The 18,468-nt window shown below is 36.1% G+C and overlaps 1 protein-coding gene across 1 annotated transcript; it reads left to right on the top strand.

Annotated features, from left to right (window-relative positions):
• Positions 1-332: 332 nt before the first annotated feature.
• LOC135963960 (adhesion G-protein coupled receptor G7-like) lies at positions 333-7,507 on the top strand. Its single transcript, XM_065515985.1, has 2 exons — positions 333-1,927; positions 6,280-7,507. Exons 1-2 carry the CDS (start codon positions 421-423, stop codon positions 7,470-7,472), a joined length of 2,700 nt encoding a protein of 899 aa, XP_065372057.1. The 5' UTR covers positions 333-420; the 3' UTR covers positions 7,473-7,507.
• The last annotated feature ends 10,961 nt before the right edge of the window (positions 7,508-18,468 follow it).

Here is an 18,468-nt window from a genome sequence, read left to right as displayed (position 1 = left end):
AAACAAAATTTTTAAAAACTTCATTTAAATAAAATTTGCAAGTTATCCGATTTTCAGCATTTGGCTAATTTTTAGTACAATTTTAGTTCCCTAATGGACACACAGGCATACAACCAGATTGATGTATGGTCGAACATTGTTAAATCGAATCACAAAGTGATTAGTATATATGATGGCGTAAAAAATATTTATAATTTCTGTTTTAAGATTTCATTCATTTAAATTCTGCTCGAAGAGAACAATTGAATTGTTTCGTAGTCGCCACTTGCAGGTATTTTTTTGAAAAATCAAATTAGTAATTTTTTGAGAACGAACGTGTCACGTTGAAGACGAAAATACCACACAATACAAATAATAAACGGAAAATGTGTTGTTTTAAACATTAAATAAAAAAAAGCGAAAGTGTCGATACAAAATAAAATGAATTTGTTGTATATTTTAGCAACAGTATACTTAATACTAAGTGAGATAAATAAAATTGTACAAGTGTCAGCAAGTCAACCAAAATTAAAATTAGCTAAAAATACTAATAGTGAAAATAGTGAAAAAGATAATGTATCTACTGAGAGCAGTGATGAATTTGAACGATATCCCCATATATACTGTAGAGACGAGGAATATCTGCACAAGTTCATCAGTCATGACAACAAATCACAAATGATATGGGTCACTTGGAATCGTACAAAGGCTGGTGAACGTGCTGTCTTGCCAAACATCTGCTCAGTGGACAATGGTTTACCCTTACGACGCCGTTGCTATCGTTTTGCCCAAGGCACACGCTGGGAGAGTTATGACAACAAAACTGTATTGATTGATTGTCGCATTAGTATGTTTTGTCAATCGGAATCATTTGAACATTATGTTATAGCAAACAATGGTGAATTAGAGTTACAACAAAACGCCTGGAAACGTGCTAAGATAGGGGAGTTTTCCAGTTTGCGTAACATATGTCTACAACCTAATGGTCTGCATTTAACAAGAAAATGTTCTTATGACATTAAGGCACAAAGAGCTAAATGGGCTTCCGTAGACAATCTAAAGAATTTTAAATGTTTACAGCATACACGACAACAGGTCATAAGTAAACAACTAAGTGTTTTACATGAAAATATAACCACAACAAATTTTCTAGTTAGAGATATGATAACACGTCGTCATACTGCCACAACTTTGCTGAGCCTATTGGAGCAACCAAAATCAAGGTTACTGCCGGCTGATGTACAATTGACCAGTGAAATTTTAAAAAATATTGTAACTGATTCCCAAGATATCGAATTATCTGGTGATGTTATGAAAATAACCCACAATCTTATGTCTACCGATCCGCTGGTTCTAAGAATGTCGGCAGAAGTGAACGCCACAAATAGTCTATTGGAAACATTTGAGAATTATATGGACACATTAACGGAGAAACTTGTATCAGATAGTCATTGTAAAGTACAACTGCCGCCTACAAGCATAGCCACTAACCTGCCCATGAATAATAACAATGACACATCAGTTGAAATTTTAAATTTATCGAATATTGGTGTTTACGGTCATATCACCCGTAATATCAGTGTATTTTTTGTCAATCCCAATTGCGCCCTCATATCGGGTATTGCTATTTATGACTCTTATCACCAGCAGAATCATTCGCAGCAACAACAAATACATTATGATTCACTTAATAATTTTTATTATCGATTTATTTATATGAATGAATCAGTTAATGACCTATTGCAAGAAATGCATCTAGAATTGGCGTCATTTATTCCCACAGACATTTGGAATGCTTTAAATTTTAATGTTTATACCTCATATATAAATACACCAGTTGTGGTGTTTAAAATCTATGCTCACGATGCTTTGTTTGTGGAGCAAAACTTATTACGCTCACGAAAACCGTTTAGTAAAATTTTATCAATATCTATGCCAGGCTTTGCAGGTGAGTTTTTTTTGAATTGTAATGTATGTCGTCAGTCTAGTAGTATTTTTTTTAAAGAAACATTAAACAATTCTCGAGGACATAGCCAAAAAAGGATCCAAGTTAGATTTCAGTAGTTTGGTAGTTTTTAGGTATTCCTAAAAATTAATTATGAAACAGCAGATAAAACGCATTATGACATCCCCATCCATAAATAATATTTAAAAAATTCCCATGAAATTCGACCATATAAAATTGGTATATGGGCAATTACACGATAATGACAACCACTAATGAAACAAGTAAGAGAGATACATTCGGCTGTGGCCAAAGTATACTTCAAAATAAAATTTTTAAATATTTTTAGGTGAAAAAATTAATTTTTTTTCCAAATTTTTTTTTAATTTTTTGGAAAAAAAATGTTTTCGAAAGTTTTTTTTTGTTTATTCAATTTTTTTTTAAATATTTAGCGAAAAAAAATTCGGGTAAAAAAATAATTTTTGCGATTTTGACCCATTATAGTTCCAACTTACTATGTCTTATATACGTCGTTGCAAAGTTCTTTGAAATATCTACCATTAGATATCCATATTGTCTATGTTAATGACTTAGTAATCCAGATATAGGTCAAAAATCGAGGTTGTCCTGGTTTTTTCCTTATATCTCAGCCATTTGTAAACCGATTTTCTCGATTTTAAATACTAATCGAGACGGAAGAATTCCCGATGTATTGATTTATCAATTGTGTTTGTAGGTTATTTGGGGGCTACGGAAAGTTGATTTCAACGTACAGACGGACAGACGGACATGGCTTAATCAACTCCGGTATCTATAAGTATCCAGAAACTTATATATACCCGAAGGTATATATAAACCCTGTCAACTTTTTTTCAAGACGATTTGAATAGCAGAAACAAGTAAGAGAACTATATTCGGCTGTGCCGAATCTTATATACCCTTCACCAAATTATACTTTTTTTTCAAAATTTAATTTTTTTAATTGTTTTGCAAATTTTTTTTTAATTTTTTTTAAAAAAAGTTTTTTCAAAATTTTTTTAAAAAAGTTTTTTCCAAATTTTTAGTTTTTAAATTTTTTTTTTTTGGAAAAAAAATGTATGACAAAAAAAATTTGTTGATGAAAAAAAAAATTGGGGTTAAAAAATATTTGTCCCGATTTTGACCCATTGTAGGTCCAACTTACTATAGTCTTATCTACTTCGTTGCAATGGACTTTGAAATATCTATCATTAGATATCCATATTGTCTATATCCATGGTAGGCGTTCATATTGTTGAGGTTACGATGATTTTCGTCAAACAACCCGAATGTGAACAAAAGAGCGTAAAAATACACACAATTCATTCAGTTTCTTGATGTTGTTGTGGATATTTTATTTTTTACCCAAAAGAGCACACAAATTAAATGCCTCTTTTTGCGTACTACTGGTCTATATTAATGACTTAGTAATCCAGATATAGATCAAAAATATGACAAAAATCGAGGTTGTCCCGGTTTTTTGCTCATATCTTCGTTATTTATGGACCGATTTTGCTGATTTTAAATAGCAAACTTCTCGAAAGCATGTCTGACAGAATTATTGAAGATTTGGATCCCGAAGATGTCTGGGGTCATCAGAAAATTGATTTCAACAGACAGACGGACAGACAGACGGACATGGCTTAATCGACTCCGCTATCTATAAGGATCCAGAATATATATACTTTATAGGGTCGGAAATGAAAAATGTAGAAATTACAAACGGAATGACAAACTTATATAAAAACTAAAATGTTACTATGTGAAAGTATTTAGAGCTTATTATAACATTTTAAGGGCAAAAATAATAGTTTAAACTGACTCTATTTAATTTTTTAGTTTAATTTGTATATTTTAGGCTATGAATTTTATTCTGATCGTTTTTTTTCTATTATCAAGTTGTTCATTGAAACCGAATTATATTATCTATTTATTTTTTTAGTTTTTGTATACATATTAGAGTTAATTTCATAAATTTTAAATTGATTAGAAAGGAAATATTGGTGCCGTTTGGCTAAGCTTAAAATGCATTTTCATCGTGCATGTTAAAAAAATCTAAAATTCTTTTTTTTGCGACCCCCGTTGTGTGTTTTTGGAACCATTTTTAAGGATTCAAGGCCATTATTTTTATTTACGCAAAAACCTTCAGAAAAATGATGATACCCGAAAAACAAATGAAGTGACCAACGAACTCTAATACATATATTTACAGATTATATATGGCTTTACTATAAGAGAAAAATCTGTCACGTTCGATATTAAATTTTATTTATTATAAAACAAGTAAGAAAGTATGGTGGACCATATAATACCCTACACTAAGTAAAAGAGCAAAAAAAAAATTTCTTTTAAAATTTCAATAATTTATATTTTTGAGTGATTTTCGGAAGTGCGGTTATATGGGGGCTATGACCAATTATGGACCGATCACCATGAAATTAGGTCGTGTGATTTATGTGTATATTAAAGTTAACTATGTTGAATTTTGTGTGTTTACCAACATTTTTAAGCGATTTATGCACGTTAAAGTGATTTTCGGAAGCGGGTCTATATGGGAGCTATGACTAATTATGGACCGATCGTAACAAAATTTGGTGACATGAATTTTGTAGATATAAAACATATTTGGAGCGGAATTTGTGGAGATACATATATAAATTAAACATTTATGACCGATAAAGTCCAATTTCGGGAGGACATTTGTATGGGGGCTAGGTGAAATAGTGGACCGATTTCAGCCAGTTTCAATAGGCATGGTCCCTGAGCCGAAAAAATAATATGTACCAAATTTGATCGAAATATCTTCAAAATTGCGACCTGTACTCTGCGCACAAGGTTTACATGGACAGCCAGCCAGCCGACCAGACGGACGGACGGACATCGCTTAATCGACTCAGAAAGTGATTATAAGTCGATCGGTATAATTTAAGGTGGGTGTTAGACTAATATTTTTGGGCGTTACAAACATCTGCACAAACGCATAATACCCTCCCCACTATGGTGGTGTAGGGTATAATTATCCAAAGATTTTATTTATTTAAATATGACTGATTGTAAAGAAAAAATATTTTGTTTAGAGTAAGAAATTAAAAGAAAAAATAACGCTTCTCACGATTCGCAAAATTTTGTATATTTCTAAATGTACCTCAAAATAATTTCCGTTTTATGTCACGTACGATATAGTCTTATTTCGCTGGATATTTTGGATAAAAATGTTTCATAAGAACGCAAAATAAAATATTTTTAATATCTTTAAATGAATTATAGCCGAAGTGCATAATACGCAATTCTGTGCGTATACATTCCATTTGTTCAATTTACTTTAGGTAATTTTTGGGTGTATGACATTAAAATGCGGGTAAAGGTTATATTCCATCGGAGCATAAGGATTCAGATCCAAAAGAACTGCTCATCTTTTGAGGGTTTCGGCATTGATCGAAAGAAATGGTAGTCGGACCGTGCGCGGCCTGGACTATAAAGCGCTTGAGGTAAAACTTCCCAACTTCATTCTAAATCTTTTTTTACAAGTATTAGTTTAGTTTCATGTCTGGTCGCATATTCTGAGATAGGAATCAGTTGCAATCGGTACAGGATCCCTGTGATGCTCCGACTTTAACAGTTTATAACAGAGAATTAACTTTGCGAAACAGATATTAGGCTTTGGTTTCGATTCGGCTGGTTGGCTTCACATACGATCTCTTACGCTTCGGGTTATTGTAATGGATTCACTTTTCATCTCAAGTAATGATTCGGTGCAAAAATAATTTTCTTTTAAAGCGTTCATGATTTCTCGCCTTTAGTTCGTATGGTAGCCAATTTGCCTGCTTTTGGATGAATCCTACAGCTCGCAAACGTTATGATTGCTGCTTGAGTAGCTCCCAATGATTTTGAAAGCTCTCGTTGAGTTTTACAACAATCTTCATGGAGTAATGCCTCCAATTCGTGGTCTTCAAACAAAATTCTTTCGGCACCGAGAAACCGGCAGTAAGTCTGTTTCATTTCAAAACATTTTGCTTCAAAACAGTTTAGAGATTTTTTTTAAAGTATGATATTCATTAATTGTAATTTCCAGTTATATTTAAGAGATTTCACTACCGATAAATTTTGTAACTTCGCTTACCCAATTAGCGCTCTTCACAGTCACTTATTACGAGTTAATTAGGATGATTTTAAAATCTTGTTAGTATAATTAAAAAACTCCAATATGCGAAAAACTAATAGCTTTTTTAGGCATTGAGCCATCTATAGTTAATTGTAGTATATGTTTTTTCACAAAAATATAAATACATATTATAAAACTATTAAAAATTGTTTCTGTTTGTCTTTGTTTATTTCAGATCAACTTCCCGGACCTTTACCCTTTATTTTACGCAATAAAAGTCCAACATACACTATGAAGCCTTCTGCAAATACCGGCTGTGGTTATTGGAATTACAGTACCTGGACTAGCAGTGGTGTTAATACCAATTCCTCGCAACATTCAACGGCAACTAATTTAATACTTTGCTACACAAATCATTTAACACAATTCTCGTATTTGCTTGGTGGTGGATTTCGACAAAATGATCTCACTGATGAGATTCTAGTGACGGCTGTGCATCAACAGGCCTTGGATATTATCTCCTTAATAGGCTGTACTTTGTCATTATTGGGTCTTTTGGGTATTTGGTTAACGGCCTTGATATTCAAGAGTTGGCGTTCTCAGGCCTCCAATAAGGTACTACTCAACATGTGTCTGGCGCTTACTCTGCAAATGGTATTGTTTCTGTTTGTCAATACCGATGATGTGTCCGAGGCCTTGGTGGAGAAGCATAGTTACACCAGATGTGTAGTACTGGGTGCACTGCTGCAGTACTCGATATTGGTGCTGTTCACTTGGATGTTAATTGTGGCATTTCTACAATTTCAACGTTATGTCACGGTGATTGGCATACAACGTCCTAAACACTACATAATAAAGTCAGCTGTAGTGGCTTGGGGTTTACCCTTAATACCCACACTTTTGGTAGCTTTATTGGATTCAAAGTCGTATATACCGAGTAATTATCAGCTGGCCACCGATACCGGTATATGTTATCCCTCAGGCAATGGTTTACATTTTGGTGTTATACTACCAGTCTCCTTGATAGTATTGGCCAATTTAGCAATATTTTTATATGTTTTCTACAGCATTTCCCATACGCTCAGCATGTCCATGCAACGTAATGAAAAACAAATGGTCATCAAACAGATAAGACTTTCCATTTTGTTATTTTTCCTACTGGGGCTCTCCTGGATCTTTGGCATATTTGCCTTTATGAAGGCAGGCATTGTGTTTTCGTATCTATTTTGTTTAACAGCCACCCTGCAAGGTTTTGTCTTATTTATCTACTTCGTGATCATAGACGAGAATGCGCGTAGTTCTTGGCAGAAATTATTGTGTCCCACTTGTGGTAAGAAATCGCGCGAGAAAAAAACTGCTGAACTGCAATCGATGGCAACGGCGACAACATCACTAACTCATGACATGAGTTCTTCGAGAGACCGTTAGACTGTAAGCATTTTAATAATATTAATTTTGCATTATTCTCATTCAAGAAATAAATATGTATGTATGGGAAATACATATTCTTTCATATAGCTTTAGGTATAGTATAAGTTAAGTACTTATATACATATGTATATTATAAATTTCTACTATTTAATTAAAAATTATGTATTTATTTTAAGAAATATTTATTAAAAATAAGTTAAGAAAATAAATTAAATAAATTTGTATTAAAAATTAGTATTTGTCTCTCTGTTTTTTTTTCAATATATCGAGCCATAACACTGTGGTTCCAAATCAAAATCTAGGTGGACAAAATTATTTGGCGATCTTTTTATATAGAATTGGTATCTCCGATTCCAAAAAAAATCTTTAAAAGATCAATATAAACTTTTTTTCAAGTTACAGTAGGGTCTAGATATACATATAAAAACATTAATAAAAAATTAAAAAAATACGTTTTTTACATTCTTATAAAAAAAAAATTTCAATATATTTGAGAACCAAGTTTAAAGGACTATAACAGAAAAATGGAGAGGCCCATAAATATAAGATATAAATTTAATAAAAGCCTATATCAATGTTTATCTATGTTTTGAAGTATCTATGTTATGAACCATTGAGATATACATATGTAATTTAGTAAAGCAGTAAAATATTAAAAAAAATAAATGAAAATATGATTCAAAATTTGTTGAACTTCTGGCGCTTCTGTCGAGAAAACGAAATGTCCAATTAAAAAACCCATTTGTATTGGAGGAGAGCAGATTGTTAGCTTCCGAAAAAACTTAGTTTTTCCAAATTCTGAAGATATCGATTTTCATAATTTTGTCCACCTAGATTTTGATTTGGAACCACAGTGCATAACCGCAAAGAAAACTCAAGCCACAAAAACTAAATTTTACAGGAGACCCAGCAAAAAATATTTCGGATTTGGAAGCAATAAATATGATTACTGCATCTTCTACTGCTACATTAATTGCATCCTAACATTATTGCCTTACAAAAATGATTTTGGAAGGTCTTAAGCTATTCGTATAGGTGGTGAAGAACTTAGAAAAAATCAGCGTTTCTTGTTAGGCAATCACTGGTTCTGTACGATTTTATTGCTTCTCAGCACAATTGTTTGCGCATATTTAATTCGATGAAATCAGGTTAATTTTAAAGCTGAGAAATATGCTTAATATTGGATTTCTTATGCAGAGCCTCTACACGAGGAATCCCATATAAAAATCATGTAATCTTTCATGCGAAGTGGTAGCAGTATACAAGTGCTCTCTGCCTTACAAACCTGCTTCCGATGAAGCACCATTTTTTGCTGGGGAAGGTTTTTATTATTAATTTCTTGTTTAAATTAAGTTAGGGCAACAAAATTTAGTATCAAGACACAATCTGTTCCAATGCATAAAATGAATACAATTGTTTATTTTAACGTTTGTCGTTTAGTTTTATAAAATTAGACCCTAAATATATTGTAAATCATAAGATAATAGAATAAGAATTAATTTAAAAGGAAAACTGTAGATTTTAAATACTAAATAAATATATTTTTTTTAACTCTAATCTTTTTATTTCATTACGATACGGGTAGCGAAGCACACTGAGTTTTAGCTAGTATTAATATCTATTTCAGTGTAGAAGAATAGCTTAAGTCGAAAGAAGAAGTTTTGAAATATTCACAATTTTATGTAATTTTTATTGTTACTTACAAAAAATCTGTAATTTAACATATTGGTAATAAATTCAGTAGACATTAAAGGTACAAGTTTTTAAAAAATAGCCTTTTCGTTATCAATTCGCCCTTATGTCGACTTAAGCTACACTTCCATATGACCACAGATATAAAGCTTTGCTTTGCCGGCCCATGGTAAAAAGATTTTTACAGATCAGTGAAAAATTTACCAGTTAAAGTTTAATGATTACTGCAATGTTTTCAGTATTTATTATATTACAAATTGACAGATTACTCTACGCTATAGTCAGATTTAAGTGCAAGTCCAGATGGCATAAGCTATTACCTTTTCATTGCAATTTCTTGCGAAATAATTGATCGCAAAGTTTTGTGACGCACGTTACCAAAAGTGGAAGTAACATTAAAAGTTGAAGTGTTTATTCGTAATTTTAGCGAATTTGGCATAATAAAGCACACAAAATCTTATTCCTAAAAGAAAGATGAATGAAAGAGAATTCTAATATAACTTATTAGCATGAACAAACATTTGCCGTTTTTATAAAAATCCGAGAACATTTAGTGACGCACGTTACGTGACGCTCGTTACAAATTATCCAGATGCTTGAAAAGTATCTCCTTTTCAGTGAGAAGCTGCGAAAAATGCCATTCAAAGTGAAATTACGCAAAATTTATTTATATTTAAATTGAATGGTCAAAAATATAGCTGTCAATCGAACCATATTGTTAACATTTAAGTAATGATAAAAACACATTAAAAAATTATTTTTTTTTGTATAAAATTAAGATATCTGCACTAGTGTTGGATTTGGTAATCATTTTTGAATGAATGACCATAGAAATACAATTTGTTTATATATCAAATATATTACAATTAAAAATTTCAAGTTTGATTCATTTAAAATTTTTTTTTTTTGTTGGTAGACTGTTTCTGGGATTTGCCCATATATTGAATATAAGTACTCAGTATGTACATAAGACCTGTTATTCAGCACGAAGTCTCCCTTAAATATTGTTGCTCTTTTATGATGTACTAGTTCAGGCCTATAGACCTTTGATTTTTGAGCTTTTCTATCTACGATAGTATTTTAAATTTGCAAAAATATATTCATAATACCTGGATATAAAAAATAATGTTTCAACAGAAATTGAAATTGATTTATCGATGGAAAGTACAATATTACTTCGTTACTAAGAAATTTAATTTAGTCAGTGTCGCCTTCAATTAAGTAAATAAATGTGTTTATAACATGAGTGTAAGTAGATTGTTTGCTTTTGATGCAAAAACATTAACTGATAAGATATGATGGTTTTAGTGTTGAAAACACTTTTTGTTAAATATAATAAACAATTAATATAGAAAATGTTCATTTAACCCTCCGTTAGTCGCAATCATTTTCAATCTAGACTAGTCGCAATGTATCAAATTAATATTAATAAAAAAAGGCACGTTTGAAAATTGTAATCTCTTCACTTTTTATTTCGAAAACATAAAAACAATATTAAATGCAATGTATTTAAAAGAGTAATACAAAAAAAATTGCAGTAAAAATATTATTTTATCAAAAAATGGCTTAAAATTTAGGGTGTTTAAAAAAAATTGACCATACAAAAATTTTTGCCTGTATCAACCAGATCAGTTGCGTGTAACAGAGGGTTAATATACGTAGAAAATATTGTTAGGCTTCATATGACAAATTCAGTTAAGCCTAAACGTATGCAATATGATTGTGATTAATTATATTGTTATGTATTTGTATTTGTATTACAACCAGTGTTACCAAATGTCAAGTTATCCATTTATATTGGTTTTAAAATTTTCTATAATCGCATGCATAGCTGCATTCAAATATGTAATTAGAATCTGTTTTGAATCCACGAGACAAAAAATCTAAAAATCACATTTTTCAGATTTTTGAAAAGTTTATTTTGGGAATTCTGGGTTTTTTAATATCAAATCTTAAACTTCTTTGTTCACTTTGCATTTTAATCAGATATTAGGTTAGGTTAGGTTTAGAAGGGTGTACACAAAGTGTACTTCCACCCAGAGACCTTGAGGTCCATTGTGATTCCCTTCGATAGAGATAGAAAAAGATAAATATAAAGATAAAGATATTAGAATAAGCAAAAAAGAAGTCCAAAATTCCGTCTGATAAAAAGAAGAAGAAAGAAAGGAAAGATTAGTCTCTTCACGGATTTGGACCTGCCGTAGAACGTCCCTTAAATAGCCACCCTATTCCCTTAATGAAACCTAGTATGTTGCTTAGTTTGCAGCCAGCAACATTACCAAGTTCATCCAGAAATCTATTTCCTAGCCATTTAAGTCTATGACCCTGTAGCATAGGGCAGTTGCACATAATGTGCTCTACTGTCTCTATCTCCTCTGCATCCCCACATACTCTACAGAAGTCCTGTGTGTCAGTATCCCACTTTCCCTTAAAGGCTCCAATTGAGCAGTGACCGGTTATCACTCCTACTAGAATCCTGAGATTGTACCTATCCAACTCTAACAGTGTCCCAGTCGCGTTCGCATTCAGTCTTGGCCATAAGGCCCTGGACACTTTGCAATCTGTTCTACTGCACCAGGATCGATTCGTGCAGTCCCGGAATCTTTCGTAGATTACCCTGTAGTAGTGACAAATGGGTGGTCTAACAGCCCGTTCCCTAGTGTCATGGTCCAAATCGGAACCATGTCTAGCAAGTTCATCTGCTACCTCGTTACCCTGTATATCACAGTGCCCTGGCACCCAACACAATCTCACTGAGTAATGTGCCAATAGCTCCTCCAGAGCTCTCCTACAGTCCTCTACTAGGTTGGAGTGTATTAAATGACATTCCAAGGCCTTCAGTGCTGCCTGACTGTCTACATATATTGTCACTGCAGACCCCCTATTTATGTGTGTCCCTATCAACTCTGTGGCTTTCCAGATCGCGAAGATCTCTGCCTGGAAGACGCTACACTCGTTAGGGAGTCTATATGAGCGCTTGATGTCTTGGTCGACCAAATATACCCCGGCCCCCGTACCAGAATCCATTTTGGAACCGTCTGTGAAAACTGCGCACCCATCAAACAGTTGATCGGATCCAGCCCACTTATCCCTAGTGGGGAATTCTACTGGGGGTGAAGCACCAAAGCTGAAGGTTGCGACCTTATAGTCAGAGATTCCAGATGGAGTAATGCCCTGACTAACAAGACCTGCTTCATACAGTATCATAGTGTGTCCCATCCGCAAGGATTTCACTAAGGAAGACTCAGATAGTCTGAGTAAGTTCCTTGCTGCCACACTTTCAACATATATCTCAATGGGTAGTAGATTCAGGATTATATCCAACGCCGTCTGCGGGGTGCTGCCTAGGGCACCTGTGATACCCAGACATGCACATCTTTGAGCCTTGTTGAGTATAGCCCTGTAGCTACGTTTCCTCATTGCCTCCCACCACACTGTGCAGCCATAAGTAATAATAGGTCTAACAACAGAAGTGTAGATCCAATTAACCATACTCGGTCGCAAGCCCCAGTTTTTTGCCAATTGAGTTCCTACATGTATAGTAGGCATTAAGGCCCCTTTTCAATCTTTCCTGCGTATTTATTTTCCATGACAGTTTATTGTCAAGGAAGGTTCCTAAATACTTGGCTCCCCCTGATAAACTCAGCTCGACGCCGTCTAGTTTCGGCAATTTGAAGTTCTCTACCTTATACTTCCTAGTAAACAACACCAATTCTGTCTTTGATGGGTTTACACCCAGCCCGTTAGTCTTTGCCCAGGATGAGAGATCGCTAAGCGACTCCTGCATGATGTCACTGATAGTTGAGAGAAATTTTCCCTTAATCAGGATCACCACGTCATCCGCATAGGCGACTATCTTCCTACCCTTAGATTCGAAGGTCCTGAGAATAGGATTAACCGCCAGTAACCACAGTAGAGGAGAAAGAACTCCACCTTGTGGTGTACCTCTGGTAACCCGTCTTCTGATCACATCGTCCCCTAGGGTTGAATTGATAATCCTGCTTTCCAGCATTAAGATTATCCAACTCACTAGAAAGTCGTCGACCCCAAGTTCTACTAATGAGTTCCTAATTGCCTCTGTCCTGATGTTGTTAAAGGCACCTTCTATATCAAGAAACGCAGCCAAAGTATATTCCCTATGCTTCAGACTGTGCTCTATACAACCGACCACTTCATGAAGCGCACTCTCAACGGATTTACCCTTGAGGTAGGCATGTTGAGCGTTGCTAATGAGATGGGTATCTATATTGCTCCTTAGATGTAGATCTATCAGTCGTTCTAATGTCTTCAAAAGAAAAGACGATAGGCTAATAGGTCTAAAATCCTTTGGTTTCGAGTGGCTGGCCTTACCGGCCTTTGGTATGAAAACAACCTTGACCTCTCTCCACCCACGCGGCAGATACCTTCTACTGAGACAGGCCTTGAAGATATCCGCCAAGAGGAATAATACCGTATCCGGGATATTACACAGCATCGCCGGAAATACTCCATCCGGACCCGGTGATTTATACGGGTCGAAAGATTTTACCGCCCAGGCTAGTTTTTCCCTAGTGACTATTCCCTCAATTTGTCTAGAGTCATGACTAGTTCCCTCAGGCATGTTAGCCCCCTGATCGTCAGCCCTAGTGCCTATACTTTCACAACCAGGAAAGTGTGTTTCCATAAGCAGGGAGAGTGTTTCCGAGCTAGATTCCGTCCATGAGTTATCAGCTCTTTGAATATACCCTATGACCTTTGGGTCTTTGGATAAAATTCTCCGAAATCTTGACATCTCATTGACGCTATCAACGGATTCACAAAAATTCTTCCATGAAGTCCGCTTCGCTCTTTTCAGATCTCCCTTGTATTTATTGAAGCACACCTTGTAGTTGTTCCAGTCTCCTTGTAATCCAGTGAGCTTTGCCCTATTAAAAGATTTCCTAACCGTCGACCTTTGAACTTGAAGTTCCTTAGTCCACCATTTTGGCTGTTTACGCCTACCGGGAAATTTCATTGGGCATGATGACTCATAGCTCTCATTTAATAAACGGGTGAAATTGTTCACCGTTATTTCCAAATTGGGTGGTATCAGTTCACATAAATTAAACTGTTCAAACCCAGTACGTACCTTATCATAAAAGGTTCCCCAATTTGTCCGCCTAGGATCCCTAAATGGTACACTTAAGGACGAGTTAAAATTCAAAGTGAAGGTGATCCTACTATGATCCGAAAAGGAACAGTCCGTGGATACCCTCCAATCTCTAACGAAATTATCATCTTGGTTCGTCAAGGTCATGTCTATAACCGCCTGCCTATCTTTGTTCCTAAACGTGGGCATATTGCCCTTGTTACAGATAACTAGATTATTGACAGTTATGAAATCATAGACGCACTCACCTCTTTTATTGATATCAGCACTGCCCCATTGGCTGTGATGAGCATTTGCATCACATCCCATAACCAGGATAGCACCTCTCCTTTTTGTATACGCCGTTAGCTCCTGCACCTCATTGCCTGGTGGATCCACTGCATCATACGGCATATACACCGAAGCCAAAGTCAGCGTCCGCTCACCCCTGGTTTCCCTATTCACAACAGTGATGTCACCGCCCCTAAAAGAATGAGAAATTATTAGTTTGAGTTCTCTCCTTGCCAGGATACACGTTCTTACCTTGTCCTCAGTGGACGGGATAAATAACGTGTATCCCGCTATCCCTAACCCGCAAACCTTATTTTGGTTAATCCAAGGTTCTTGGATCAGGGCCACATCGGTCTGGGATTTGGTGAGAAAGTTTGCCAATTCTGTTAAGGCCGCTTCACAATGATGCAGGTTTATCTGCACCACCAGCAGCCTCTTTGGTAGTGTCATATTTCGAATACCGAAACCTGACAGTGCCAAAACCAAAATTGACAACCCCTTTCACCTTGTCCAAAATCTCGAGGGATTTACAATCCACTGCGAACCGGAAATCCCTCCCGTTGTTCTCCTTACACACAATGGAGGCTACCGCCTTCCATTGGTCTATAGGGAGATCAACATTCTGTTTTTTCAACAGTGCCAATATGGTTTCCACCGGTCTTACGGGTGGAGGAATCCATACTGTCACTATTGACCTTAATGGTAACTCTGAAGCGCGTATCACTTCAAGTTTTAAGGCTGGATTAAGGTCGCCAAGTTTCCCAACTACGGTCCTTAAAAATTCAAATGAATTTTTATTTCCGCAGTTTATGACCTTGACTCCCTTAGCCCAGTCAGCACCTTTAAAAGATACGTCTTCAGAGCTACCACTATGGAAAGCCATCTCATCCAAGAGTCTAGCCTCAAGCAGCTGCCATTGATCGGTACTGATCTTCCCATCCGGATCATTCCGATCAATAATCGCTGCCTGAAGATATACGTCCTGACTCAGGGACTTCTTTAGCTTCTTTGTTGACGAGGAAGGCTGGTCGTCCCCAGATCTAGCCCTCTTAATGGTCTCCTTTTGGTTACCCTTAAGAGTGCTAGATGGGGTTACACCAGCATTCCCCGAAGCCTTGCTGCATCCTGGTGCCTTCGATGACGAGGTTTGAGGACCACCGGATCCGTTTCCCTTAATGTTACCCATACGGGCACCCTTAAGAGAATCGGCCGGAGGATTCTTCATTCCCTTCGCACCTGACCCCATTATGGGAGGCTTCTTGTTACCATCCACATTTCTAGCCGAAGCACCGATTTGTAGGATGGTAGAAGAGCCCCCCTCCTTAGTTGTTACCGCACTGCTAGTGGTTGGAGCTGTCGACCTTATACCCTTTTGGGTGTCAGCCAGATCGACAGCAGCTACCACTTGCTGCTCAACAGGAGAAGACTCTCCCAAGAGTACACTAACAGGGCCGTAGATTCTTTCAAATCTAGCGACGTCCTGTCTGTGTTTCTTGAGAAGGTACTTCTCCTTTGCAGTTAATGACCCAGGATCTCTCTTTCCCATCTTTGCCAGAAAGGCTAGAGATTTCCTAGTGCCATTTTTTGCCCTATCCTCTTTCGTTCGGCCTGGCTTATCAGTGTCTCGTGGAGTGGCATTAGGCAACTCCTCCACGGCGGCCTGCCGAACAAGATTGGCGACCTTAGCGCCATGTGGATCATCTTCTGCCGAACGGCTCCTTTGGTTATCCTTGTCACTAGCAGTGGGAGGGGATGTTTCCGTTATCTGATTCAGAGCAGCAATCATAGTGATCTCATGCTCATCATCAGATAACAGAGCCAACTCCTCCAACCTCTGAGTGGCACTAGTTTCCCCAAAGGAGTCTTTCGACAGTCCCAAAAGACCATCCACATCCAGTTCACTCACCTGTCCTTCATGCTCTAGAATCCGAGCATGTACGTCTGTCAGGGTTAATTCACCCTCTAGGGTGCTGTCCGAAACCCCCCCTTCCGATTCCCTAGTTTCCCTGAAATCGGAAGTCTCCTCTGTAGTTGTATTTGAATTTTTAGGATCTATTTTGTTCCCACGAGTAGGCACGTAAAGACGGACCATCCACGCAGTGACGGCGTGCGTGGACTGGGCAACTACATTACAACAGCGTATTACCCTGACGCTGAGGGGAGCTGTTAGCGGTTAGTTTCTTTATACACTAACTAACCATCCAGGTCCTCGGCACTGCTACCACTCACCTTGACCTTAAGAGTGTATATGTTTCGTGACCCCCCAGGTAAAGCCTCTACTATACAAGTGGCGAACTCAAGCGTGGATATCACGAGACGATATATGTCATAATAATTGACGCGACAGCTACTGGACACACTATCGCCCCAATATCTTGACAAGATGAGTAACCTTTGGTTAATACGCTCCTTTGAAGTCGCGACCTCCTTTGCGAAAGTGCCAGGAAAACATGCTCAATCGCAGAGGAGGTCTAGACCACAGAGTGTATATAAGCCCTCGCATCGCTTCAAGATCGTTACCCAGGCGAAGGTAATCAGATATTATATATTATAGATTTTTGTAACGCCCGAAAATATTAGTCTAACACCCACCTTAAAGTATACCGATCGACTTACAATAGAATCACTTTCTGAGTCGATTAAACGATGTCCGTCCGTCTGGTTGGCTGGGAATTCTGGGTTTTTTAAGTCGATTAAACGATGTCCGTCCGTCTGGTTGGCTGGCTGGCTGTCCATGTAAACCTTATGCGCAGAGTACAGGTCGCAATTTTGAAGATATTTCGGTCAAATTTGGAACACATTATTTTTTCGGCCCAAGGACCAAGCCTATTGAAACTGGCAGAAATCGGTCCATTATTTCACCTATCCCCCATACAAATGTCCTTCCGAAATTGTACTTTATCGGTCATAAATGTTTAATTTATAAATGTATCTCCAAATTGCTCTCCAAATAAGTTTTATATATACAAAATTCATGTTACCAAATTTTGTTACGATCGGTCCATAATTAGTCATAGCTCCCATATAGACCCGCTTCCGAAAATCACTTAAACGTGCATAAATCGCTTAAAAATATTGGTATACACACAAAATTCAACATGTCTTGGGGATTTAGAGGGTTAACATATTCTACAAAAATGTTCTTCGTAACATTTTACACAAATTTGTTGAATACATTTTATACCTAAAATGTTCTTTAAAATAAAATTCTTAATATATGCGAAATTAACCCTCGGCTCTCTTTTGTTATGTCTTATTTCTGACTTTCTGGTTGAATTTTCCGTTTTGATGTATTCGGAGACATATAGTAAAATTTCACGTATAATTTTTTTGCAGAACAGTTTAACCCCTTAAATCCCTGTTTTAATGGTGGTTTTTGCATTTTTTTAAAAGAAAGACAAAAAAGACCCATGCCTTGAGGATTTAGAGGGTTAACATATTCCACAAAAATATTCTCCGTAACATTTTACATAACTTTGCTGAACACATTTTATACCTAAAATGTAAGGATCACATGGTTTCTTATGACGATTAACAATAAAAATGTGCCAGAGTTGGGAAACTTTAACCCGCCCTCAAATGAAATTCAGATGTTAACTTTCAAAACGCCGATACACGTGTCTTTTTTTTTGTCTCCTCTATCAAAATTTATTGGTCGGACCTTGTAATTTTGGAAAAAATTTGATTTTGTTGTATAGTATAATTGGCGACAAAGGTTTCACTAATATAAATTTAATAAACAGAACTATTGGTCATAAAAATATTTATTTTAAAACCTATCAATTGATAGTCATAGTTTTATTATAGATTTTCTAAAAATAATTATATTGTTTTCTACTTATTCGCTGTGGTTATTACAGAGATGTAATTTTATATCTTAGTGTCTTAGAGAACTTTGTGCAA

This window comes from Calliphora vicina, chromosome 1 (genome assembly GCF_958450345.1).
Source record: "Calliphora vicina chromosome 1, idCalVici1.1, whole genome shotgun sequence".
In the NCBI taxonomy this organism is placed as follows: Eukaryota; Metazoa; Arthropoda; class Insecta; order Diptera; family Calliphoridae; genus Calliphora; species Calliphora vicina.
Note: the sequence above shows the minus strand (reverse complement) of the source record. Positions and strands in the feature narration are given on the sequence as shown.